General features: G+C 28.6%; 1 protein-coding gene across 2 annotated transcripts; it reads left to right on the top strand.

Moving 5' to 3' along the window:
* Window positions 1-1,880: 1,880 nt before the first annotated feature.
* On the top strand, window positions 1,881-12,113 carry LOC111039355 (transmembrane protein 94). Of its 2 annotated transcripts, XM_022322844.1 has the most exons (24): window positions 1,881-2,172; window positions 2,241-2,509; window positions 2,575-2,768; window positions 3,711-3,983; window positions 4,057-4,251; window positions 4,809-4,970; window positions 5,034-5,205; window positions 5,289-5,520; window positions 5,598-5,691; window positions 5,764-5,993; window positions 6,094-6,317; window positions 6,599-6,723; window positions 6,810-6,979; window positions 7,123-7,257; window positions 7,320-7,442; window positions 7,510-7,639; window positions 7,704-7,912; window positions 10,023-10,200; window positions 10,278-10,398; window positions 10,954-11,078; window positions 11,151-11,412; window positions 11,478-11,571; window positions 11,637-11,798; window positions 11,863-12,113. In XM_022322844.1, exons 1-24 carry the CDS (start codon window positions 2,066-2,068, stop codon window positions 11,933-11,935), a joined length of 4,059 nt encoding a protein of 1,352 aa, XP_022178536.1. In that variant the 5' UTR covers window positions 1,881-2,065; the 3' UTR covers window positions 11,936-12,113. The 2 variants fall into 2 exon arrangements, with proteins under 2 accessions (XP_022178536.1, XP_022178537.1); XM_022322845.1 differs by lacking the exon at window positions 7,123-7,257.
* Window positions 12,114-12,246: the final 133 nt, after the last annotated feature.

Genomic DNA, 12,246 nt, shown 5'->3' with positions numbered 1-12,246 from the left:
GACCAGGTTTAATAAAGAGTTCTTTATTTGTGACGTATGGCTTTGCCCATTCTTCGCAGTCTGCTCTAGACTTTTGTACCTAAATACTATTATTGGTTTCTCTTTTGACATCTATTATATATTAAGTTATCACTATAGTGATCCTTTGTTATTTCTTGATCTTATGGTCTTGACAATAGTTTCTTTTCTCCGAGTATAGGATTAAGCGAGTTTATTATTCTACGGGCGTCCTTGCCCATGGGCCATGGCCCTATGGGTTATGGCCGTATAGGCTGTAATATAGGTACAGGAGTCTCCGGGTTTTTGGCTCTCGCCTACCGCCACTCGTCCGTGCCTTAGCGCTGAGCGCTACTTACGGGCGAGGGTGGAGCTAGTGCGGTGACGCAGGCGCCGCCGGGCTAGGGTCTTCTGTGGAACACCGGCACCGGGCCCGAGGGCCCGTACCTTTCTTGAGGTCCGGGATGACTCAGTTAAGTGCCACCTGGGTACCAGACCTCCCACTAGGTGCAGTGGTTTGCTGTTCTACTATCGAGCGCTGGTCCCACAACCACCACGTTTCAGCCGAGTTAGGCTCCTCAACCTTGAGGGGCATCGCTTCTGACGGCGGGCCGTGCAGCGTGCGATGGGGCTCCCCTCTCCCGTGGCACCGACTAGGTTTTAAGTTGACGTCGGTAGGTCAACCCGGTCACCGGAGTGACCTCCCACTATTCTGGCTCCCCAGCCGGCTAGTGGTGGGCCCTAATATGTAATATAGGTACGGTATGATCCCTTAAGTACCATATCACCCTTTCACCCTTAGTATATTCGAAGAGAATCAATATATATTTAAATGCGGTTCTTTTACGGTAATAAATATAGAAATTTGGAATGAATGGCATGAGATTCAATTTTTTTTATTTCAAAAATTACCAAAAGCTTAGATTAAAAAATTTCAATTTTTGATAACAGGTATTTTGTTTGTCAAATAATAATTTTAAAAAAATAAACAAACCCTCCAAAATAAATTCCTAAGAATAGCCCTAACAGCCCCCTGGTTTATGAGAAACAAACAACTACACAACGATATAGGCACAGAACTATACAGGCCTACCACACCTATCTACCTGGATAACACAACAATTTAAAAATTTCCTCGAAATACTCCACAAAGTTGACGGAGCCCGTCACTACAAAATATCGACAAGAGATACAGAAATCTATAAGACTCAAACCTCGGCTACCTCAGGACATCCTACTAGATCCCAATGGTGACACCTCAACCTCAGATTCTGACCCAGACTCATAGCCAACCAAAATTATTATACATTATATAAATACAAATATTATAATATTACTATTATAAATTTTAAAAAATTGTAATATTGTAAAAATACTTGGTGTATTGACACAATTATATTAATAAATAAATAAAAAAATTGTTTTATATTTGAATTAATTTAAATAAAAATAACAATAGCTATGTCTTATTGTTCACTATACAGCAAAACTGTTTACCTATTTTTGAGTATTCCTATCGTTAAGTCATAGACATAAATATTATATATTAATATAATATACATATATCTAAATTACGGCTAAGCGTAAAGTGAACCTAATAGACAAATCCGTGACAGGCGGCAGCGTAGCCTATGGACTATAATTTTATCTTTCAGTTATAAATTTGATTTATAATAATGATACCTACGCATATCGCAATTTCGTAAATTATAATCAACATTTTCACTTGTGTTCTTCCTTTAAAGCTATAGAACAGCAAAGTTACTGTCGCCTTTTTAACTATAATTTTTTTGCTTCTATCGTCGCCACAGGCCCACAGATAAAATTGATAACATTTATAACTGATAACTTTTAACATAAACACACAATTTTATCTATTTACAATTATTTTCCATTTTCATTTTTCCTTACAAAATGTAAATTTAAGTAGATATGTATAATGAAATAGTATTACAATTATTCAAAAACATTGAACTATTTACAGACAATTTGGATGTTGTTTAGTAAAAAGTATGTAGGTTTTATTCAAAATTCATAATAATGAAGAAGTTTTAGTTAAATAAAAGCAATGACTACCGAAGGACTTCCAGGATTGTCAACTACTGAAGCTTTACGCACACTATATAATGAAATATTCTCACTCAGAAATCATATTAAAGATCAACACATACAACAGTACTTAAAATTCTTTTTATGTCCTGTTTAGTATTAATAATACAATAATAATAATACATTTTTAATAGGGGAAAAGACAGACTATGGATTCAAGATGCATTGAAACACAATAGTCCATTCACTAGTATCTGTTGGATTACTGCTTTGATCATTTTTGCTTGCGGTTTTTCATTGATCATCATTAGTTTAGTGTACGATGAAATGTGGTATCTGTTTGATGACGGAATATTGATATTGATATTGTTAACAACCAATCTTGCTGCTGTATTATGGGATAATAAATTAAGACATGAAGAAATGTTCACCAAGCTCGATCACGTGATAAAAAAACTGAATTGTAAGACAATGTTAACATACTTAAAATAGTTATTAAAAATATTTTTTTTTGATTCTTAACTCAAGGCTATAAAGACAAATGTCAGTGGAAGAAAGAAAATTATCCACATTTATGTATGCCATTTTCTCCATCAGTTACTTTACAATGGACCCAACGTGATGGTGTACTAGTAAATTTACCTTGGGCATTATTGGTAAAGGGTGATATTGTACTTTTGAAACCAGGACAAACTTCTCCGTGCCATGTTTCTAGGCTTAGGGTTTGTGAACTATAATTTACCTGTATAGTGTATATATATATTATAAACTGTTACCTAAAATTAAATTAAATTAATAAATACGCTTGGTAACTTATAGGCTATAGCTAAAAGAAATTAAAAACATTGGAATTACCTATTATAGAATTTTTGATTTAATATAAATGATGTGAGTCTGAATAGTATTAATTGTATTTAAATTCATTGATAAATTTAAGCTATCATGAAATTAAATTAATTCCTAATAATCTTTGTACTAATTTTTTTTAATTAATTCAATCAGTACATGCACATTATTATTGTACACAAATTATCATTATGATATATTTTACCACTGAGTATTGTATGTATGGTCTTATATATTACTCAATAGTTTTACTTATACTACTTTATATTAAGAGTTGAATTATTTTTTTACATACCTGGCAGTGGTGTGTGGTAGCATTTGAAATTTGGTAATGGCCAAAAAATAAAAAATAAGCCGCTTCAAATATAATTTATAATTTAAAAAGAAAACCTTTTATAATTGATTATCTTAATATGATACTACTTATTTCAGTTTAAAAAACCGTTATGTATCAGAAAATCTGTTTCTAATTAATATATTTATAATTGCTCAATTCTATTGCACAAAACTGTGGTCACCCCTCCCTAACACACCCTGTCATGTCTTTTGTATACAATTATATCTATAATCGTGCTACTGTATAATGATTTCATAATTTCATAATTTATTTTTTCTAATTTTTAACACGATATAGATAATGGAGTTTATTATAGTTAATAAAAAACTGTGTTACAACATGAAATATTGCCAATTGAAATTATAAATTTAATTTTTTTCCTTTTTTACCTTACTTGCTCTCACCTGCACATCACTAATACCTAACAAATATTATTGTTATCATATGTTGTTGTAATGAAATGTATCATTGTTGTAAACAGGAAAAAGATAAATGGGCTCCAGCAGAATTGACTAGATGGGAAATATTTAATCCAGATATTGCGTCTACTATGAAAAACAAAACTACTGTACCAACTATGGTATCTCGTAACCCATTAAAAAATGTTGCATATATTTTAAACGAAACCCCATATTTAAATAATTTAAAACTTGCATTGGAACTATCACAAAATAGACCAAGTAGCTTTTACACAAAATGCTTATATTTATTACAAATAATATTCATGCAGAAGTTTGCAGCAGCCACCTTTTTGGTAGATATATATATTTATTTTTACCGAAGTAATAATTTTAAATTTTTTATATGAAAATTTGTTTGTTTTTTAGGGATGTACTATTTTAACTGTTTGGTGGCGTTGGTCTTATGTCACACTTTGGTTGAAATCTGGTACTTGGGTATCAATGTTTATTGTAATTCCAATCTCTATACTTATTCCACTTCTACCATTGATGTTACCAATTGCATGGACACTCATGACATGTTATGGAAATGCTGTACTACAATCGTCTTCCATAGTTCAGGTTGCTAAAATATAATATAATAAAATCTAATAACTGTATTCTTTACTCGCATCTAATGTTTGTCTTTAATAACAATCTTTTTTCACCCCAATGTGGAAAATAAATACATTTTGATAATATTTCACCATCCATTAAATATATTTATTACCTATATCATAATATTTATTTTATTATTTATTATTTCAAATTGTTTCATCTACATTTTTATAGCTTAACAACCAGTTCAATTTTGGTAAAAGTCAATTGCAATATAATTATTTATAATTGATAAATATTTAATATAATATCATTATTTTATCGTTCTACACCACTGTGTCATAGTGTCACAGGTTTAAAATTGAACTATTATTTGATAGTGTTGTAGTGTTATAAGTATCTTTATAATATGGTTGTTTCATTGATACTATTTTTTCTCAAATTTCAGTTTTTTGATCATCATGACTTAATAATTAGCTAATAATCTTATTTTAATAATTAATCATCTCCACCATACCAAGAATGCTGAATGTATATCTTAGACGTTGTATTTTTATTTAAATATATCTTCTTTGTTTTAGAAAAATAAAGACCTTTTTGAAGAAACTGAAACTGAAGCAAAAAACAACTCTTTAGAATTTTCATTTAGGTATTTATTGAAAAACTTTTACTCTTGTGTACTTGGAAATGGTAGTTTCTTACATAGATCTACTAATCTATTGCATGTTATGGGATCTGTCACGGTAATTTATTTAAATTAATATTTAAATAAAAAATCAATTTATTAATGTTTCCTATTGTGTTAGGCTTTATGTTGTGTGGATAAAAAAGGTATACTATCATGGCCTAATCCAACAGCTGAAAAAGTTTTTTTTTTGCAAAATCCTTCCAAATCAACATCAATGACCAGTTATGTAGATACTTCTAACTGTAGAGAAACACAAAGGAAAAGTTATGATAGTACTATTCAGAATCAAGGTGCTTATCAAACATGTTTATGAAATAATGTAAAACTAATCTGATTTTGAAATATAAAGACTCATATATTTAATTTCAAATAGAAAATTATTCAGTAGAAGTACTTGATCTAACTCACGACCGGGGTTCAGCATGGAGATTACAATTTGATGATGCAACTTGGTCAAATCATATTACTTCTTTGAAGCCTTTAGGTCTAGCGGTACTATTAAATACTTGCAACCCATCAACTCATGCTCATTATGCTCAATTTTGTGCACATGTATCTTGCCAAGCTTTATATAGTGAAGTGCTTGTCCCTGTTACCAACCGAAGGTATATTATTTTTATTTTTTACTTCAACTATAAAATTGTAAAAATGTTTTATTATAATTTTTATATGTTACTCTTAGATGTCTTTGTGAATTGGCTCGACAAATAGGATTTTCAGAATCTGCTGATGATATTTTTGAACTTCAACTACAGTTATCTACTTATAGACATGTTGTAAGTTTTTGTTTACATCCTACTAATTATAGTGACAATAAAATGAAATTAATTATTGAATATGAATTTTAGCAAGCTGATGCTGTTCGAAGAGATATTAAATTTGCCAGATCATTACCCAATACTACCAAATTAAAATTTCCGTTTCCTCACATGGTTTGTGTAGGATTAAGAGAGAGGAGTATTGGTAAAGCTGCTACAAGTTTACAATTATTCAGCCAAGGGACAGCTGACATAATATTGGATGCTTGCATAGATTTTTGGGACGGTCACGATCTCAGTCCTATTTCTCCTTCAGTTAGGTATTTATTAATTTTATAACGATAGTATTTGTTAAGGTTATAGACTATAGCCATTATTTTTGATTGTCAACCACATAACAATAAATTATGCTATCTACAGGAAGAAAGTACTAGATTTCTATCAAAGAACTAGTTTAACAGCTTATTGTACAGCATTTTCATACCGCCCGCTACCATTACCTCCCGACAAGAGTTTCTCAGAAATGTATTTAGAGCTACCAGCTGATTGTCGCCAATTATATTCAAAATTATGTCGTAGTCCAACACCACATCCGTGGACATCGACGACTCCTAAAATAAGACAACCACAATTTCATTCTTCTGGCAAGTTTATTTTATGTAACCATTTGATAATATAAAGTATTATATCATACAGTGTAACAGAAAGACCGGACAAATTGAATAACTTTTGTTCTAATCAATATTTTTTTATTAATTTTTTTTAAAATCATTTACATACACTTGCCCTACATGTACGATTTAATATTATTTATTATTATTTTTTCATACTGAAAATACAAATTTAAAATAACTGGTAATACTATGATTTACTATGCTTGTTCTGCGATAATACTTATTTGATAAATGCACAATTCATATTTCAGATTCATTACTATTTGGTGATTGCAGTGAATATAATTCAAAAGATGTAAATTGTTGTTTTGAAACACAATGCAATCAAATATTTTTAGGAATGGTTACCATGCAGTATCAACCTCAATACGATATGGTAAAAATTAAATTTATGAATAGCTTTATTTTAGTTATATTTATATTAAATAAGTAAATGCAATATAAATATATATAATTGTTTAGGTTCAACTGATTGAGCTATTAGAAACAGCTTGTATACGATTTGTTCACTTCAGTAAAGAAAATGAACTTCGGTCTAGGGTTTTTTCTGAAAAAATGGGCCTGGAAAGTGGATGGAACTGTCATATATCTTTATTAGGCGATGCTCAAACAAGAACTCGCCTTGACCCTAGGTACTAATATTTTTAACAACTATGTTTTAGAAGTGTTGAAGTTTTTAATACTAACCCATCTAATTGTTGTTTAAATGCACTATTTGATTTTTATAACTATTAGCACGTAAATTTGAGTGTTTGTATTTTGATTTTGAATCGAGTGAGGGTGCAGCAACTTGTGATGACGAAACTAGCTTTTTGATACCACTAACATCAACTAGTCAGTCGAAGAAAAAGCTTGCTGAATATGAACATAATTTATCAGCTGATTGTTTTCCTCCCCTCAATATAAATTGGTAATTTTCATTTTGAGAATAAATTGTAAAGTACAATATTTTTAAATAATATAATTTTTCAGTGCGGCTCTCAATATGTCTCGTACAATAAGTATGTCAGCACCAACTGCTTTAAATATGGATTATGCCCAAGTAACAATAGAACATGATGGAGAAAAAATTATAAAGCCAATGCTCATTCAAAAGTATAATAGTGTTATAAATGTTTTTTATATTATTTGTATGGATTATATGTAACTAATATTTTTCAAGGGATACTCTTTTCAATGATAATAGCAATGTAGTCGAAATAGAAAAAAATGGAGAAGAATGGCACTCTCTAAGCTGCATGTCTGATAGTACTGACCAAAGTGCTCCTGTTAATTTTGATATGTATAATCGAGTAAATACTCCTATAAACAACCTTTCATTCTGTTACCTACTTTAATTGATAATAATGTTAATAGGCTAAACTGCCCCGTGGTATTGAGAACATTCGACCTCATCTAGAATGTATAGACAATGTTCCACTTCTAGTTTCGTTATTTACTGATTGTACTCCAGAAGCCACTAAAGAAATGATATCCATAATGCAGCAGTATGGAGAAGTTGTTTGTGTACTAGGATCATCTCCTAACGCTGAAAATATTGGTATATTTATGCAGGCTGATGCAAGGTAATTAGGTATTTTATTTAAAATATGCAGATGCAGTGTGATGGTAAATACTCATTTTCTCAGTCAATTTGTAAAAATACATTTTTATATTGTAAAATTTATAGTAGAGTGCTTGAAATTAAACTAATATTTTTTTTTCTTCAAAGATTCAACATTTAAAATAAATAAGAAAATGAGTATTATATTTACACATTTAATTTACTATTTTTTATAATAATTATTAAATGCACATTATTTAATCATTATTCTTGTCTTATTTCACTCATATTTTTATTACTATTACTATTCTATCTAATCCAATATTTTGCATCTATTTTAACAATTTTTAATTTTTAATTTATCAGTTTTTAAAGTTTTGCCTGTCAGATTCTTCTATAACATATACTCTTATACTTATTTGTGTACTTATTTAAAATGTTATTTACTTTAAAAACCTATAACTTAATTTAAATTGTATTTATTATTATATATATTATTTAGCTTATGGTCATTGTTTTATTTCTTAATTATCATTTAAAGATAGACTTTAATACTCTAGTGAAATGAGCCAATGGACAAAACTATATGATCACATAATTATATTTGTGGCGTTCAAATATTATAAAATATATTAAAAGTGGTCTAAAATTAAATTATCGATATAAATTGAATTTTAATTAATTTAAATTTTTAACATACACATGAAATAACTTATTATTTATAATTAACAAATATTAAATGGGTGGGTACCGAATATAACATTCAAACATTTTAGATTCTGAGTGGAGCTATAAATGTATTGTTTTTACAATGGAGTGTTTTTTTTTTTGTGTCTGAATACTTGATAAGTAGCTGAAATAATGCTTCGATATTTAACTTCAATACATTTTCCAGTGAGTAAGTGAATTTTGTCGGTGCATTGGTGGTCAAAATTTAAAATTCCTAGTAGTTTTCAAAAGCACTGGAAAAAATAAAAATACAAATGGATTTCAACTAAATCAGTTTTGGTTTATGGTGTAACTTTTTTTTCTGGTTGTTTTAAATAGTACTGATTATTTTTTACTTTTGACTCCTAAGTGTACCAACCAGATCCAATTGTCTATCAGAAACCACCCTCAAAGAAGAATATCAAAGATTTTTTTACTGTAAACAGTGATAACAGACACAAAATTAAAATTCATGTTGTTGTAACGTTAATACTTTCATTGTAAAAAAAATTTTACGGGGAAAACTAATTAGCTGTTTGTCAGCTAATGCATTTAAATCCTTTTTCATTCATTTTATTTTTATCTCACAAACTCGACTGTCATGTTCAGGTTCAGAATTTTCTGGAAAAAAAAAGTCAATCACTAAATTACAAAGCAATATTGTAATTTACAAGTATAAAAGAATATCTACCATCTTCTTTAATTTTAAACTGCCTAGAATATACTTACAATAGAATTAAGCCCAATCGAAGGCTAAAAAAACATTGATATATAACTTGAGCTTATTTTAAATATATTATGACTTAGTTATCTATACTTGTATAATCATCAATAAAATTATAACTTAATACACATAAAATTTATTTACTAACATAAAATAATTTTAATTTGATTAAACCTACTAGAAGAAATTATTAAAATTACAACAAAGTAGCAAATATAAATGTTAACATTTAATTTGTTATTTATTGTAGAATTAATGCATAATGTTGTGTTCTACATATTATATTATGTATAGTATAGTAAAAATAAGCAGAGCAGTTCCTAAATTGGACAATCATTTTTCATTATTCACTTCAGCGTAGGAAATGATATAGTATGGATATTTTAAATCTTAACACTAACATAACTGCATTGCATTTTTTTTATCTGTTTATTCTGAGCAGAAGTTTTTATATTTTTTAAAAAAAATTTTTATATTTTTTAAAAAAAATTTTTCCATTTTTTAATAAAAATTACACTGAAACTTAGCCGCCGCTATGCTTAGCTCCCTTAATACCCTCTAAAAACTTATTAGTAAATAGTATTAATACATATATTTCTTTGAAATTTGATTTTGAACCATCCTATGAAATAAATATGGAATATCTCATTTATACCATAAATGGTTTCTATAATTATATTTACTGTTATATTAACTATAGTCTTGCTATTGAACCAATCTATCCACAAGTGTGTCAGCGAATTAGCATCATGCAACAACCAAGTCCAATAGATGCTCCAATATCTCCAGTGGGTCTCTCTGAATTATTGAATTCTCTTCCTTGTTGCCTTTCACTTAATCGTCAAGATCCATTACCAGTGTACCATCTTATTATGGAAGTAATTGAAAAAAAAAGTTAAAATATTTTATTCAAATAATCACTAGTCCTATGTTTTAATTTTATTTTATTTCACAGGGAAGATATTTAATGCAAGGGATATGGAACTGTATTCAATTTTGGACTAGTTGCATGGTTTCCCTTAGTTTTCTTCAACTACTTGCAATTGCTCTTGTATTACCTCCTATTTTATCAGTCGGTTTGTAATTTATTTAATTTCAATTTTACATTTTCTCTAACCTACCTACCACAAACGCTTTATTTTAAAGTTGTATATATTGGAAATGTTATTGCATTAAAATTATTTTTATTTTATTGTTAATTCCTCGTAGATTAGCTTTTATTTTTTTATAAAAACTTATTTTGTATACACATATGTTAACTGTCTAAAACACAAGGCATATAGCTACATAAAAATGGTTTTATTTCAATAATGAAATATATTTTGCGTCATAAATTGAATCACTACCCCACGGTTGAGAGCATTACTATTATAGATATGACCACTATCGGCATTATCCCTTTCAGAATTATATTTTATTGTCAGTCCAGCCATTGGTCTATGAAGCATAACTATTTTTATGTTGCCAGCCGCATCTGTATGGCAGTCACACTTTTAAAATTATTTTCATTGCAATTTTTTACTTCAATTCTTTAATTATGGTTTACATTTTAATGTTTTAAAATTTCAATCAGAATGCTCTTTACTTGCCGTCTATTAAATCGTAAATAATAAATTGTAATTTATTTGTAGGTCAAATATTGTGGCTCACATGTATTGTTGTGCCTCTATTGTCAGTATCTTTGGTAGGAGGTCCAACAGATCCTGAAGTTATGCAAAAACCAACTGGAAAAAATCAATGTTCAATTACATCTGAAGTAAGTTAAATTGTTTTATTATTTAAACTTTTAATATTAAACTATATTACATGTATGATTAAAATGTTATAGTTGTCTTATTATGTAATGTGGTTTTATGGCCTGAAATTTTTACCCGTTGTAATTAATATGGTGTTGCTGTTTATATGGTCACTGAGTCAAGCTTGTGATTTGATTTTATCTACTACTAATAATAATTCAACTATTGAAACTCAACAATGTTGGTATGTATACCCAGATCCTAAAGAAACTGAATGGGGAGGTTGGTCAAAATTTGAGCCCACTATTATCAGTGTACAAAGATTAATGTTGCTTTTCCTTGTGATGCATTATGGTAATTACTAATTAATACTTTGAATTTAAGAAGAACATTGATATTTATTATTTATTGTATTACAGTGGCCATATCACTAAGTTTTGTTCATCGGGATTATTTACTTTGGAAACGAACTATACATTTAAATAAACCTTATTTGTTCACTTCGTTGTTCATGTAAGTTTCGATTTATACTAACTTTATTTAAATATTTAAGATGTTAAATAAATATATGAAATCAGTATTCTAGTTCAATGGGCATACACAATTCATTATGAATACTTTCATAGTATTGAAAATAATATTAGTATTTCCAAACTATCTGTATTGACTTTTATTATTGGGTTTGTATCTTTGTTCCTGGTTTTCATTGTTAACGAGGTTGTTCATTGGCAAGAGATAAGGTTTGTTTATTATAGATACCTTCACAATATTTTTATTAAAATTAATTACATATTATTATTTTAGGTCAAATGTGCGTTACCAAAAGAGAGCAAGATTAGATTTTGGAACTAAACTTGGTATGAACTCTCCATTCTAAAATTAGAAATATCAATTATTTCCCACGTTAGTTGAAGTTAGGTTACAAGTAGATAATGTATGTGATATTAATATTGTTATTAATTGCGTTAGACTGAACATTAAAGAGTTCTACTTATATAATTTTTTGTAAATGTTTTAAATAATTTAAGTAAACTAAATAATTTATACTAATTTAATATTTATGCTTATTTTTAGTGCTTATAAAAAAATCATTAATTTGACTATTAGAATAATAATTGTTATTTACATAATATACACGTCCATTTTTACAATTAAAATGATAACGGAATTACAAATTTGTCTAAAAAT

The sequence above is a fragment of the Myzus persicae genome, unplaced genomic scaffold, assembly GCF_001856785.1.
Source record: "Myzus persicae strain clone G006 unplaced genomic scaffold, MPER_G0061.0, whole genome shotgun sequence".
Taxonomy (NCBI): Eukaryota; Metazoa; Arthropoda; class Insecta; order Hemiptera; family Aphididae; genus Myzus; species Myzus persicae.
The sequence above is the reverse complement of the archived record's forward strand: the minus strand, read 5'-3'. Positions and strand labels throughout refer to the sequence as shown.

What these genes read in the sequence shown, in the direction of transcription:
- LOC111039355 (XM_022322844.1), top strand. Translation starts at nt 2,066, where the DNA reads ATGACTACCGAAGGACTTCCAGGATTGTCAACTACTGAAGCTTTACGC. An exon ending in TTGCAGCAGCCACCTTTTTG is followed by an intron (nt 3,984 to 4,056) that starts GTAGATATATAT and finishes TTTGTTTTTTAG; the next exon opens with GGATGTACTATTTTAACTGT. An exon ending in TAGTACTATTCAGAATCAAG is followed by an intron (nt 5,206 to 5,288) that starts GTGCTTATCAAA and finishes AATTTCAAATAG; the next exon opens with AAAATTATTCAGTAGAAGTA.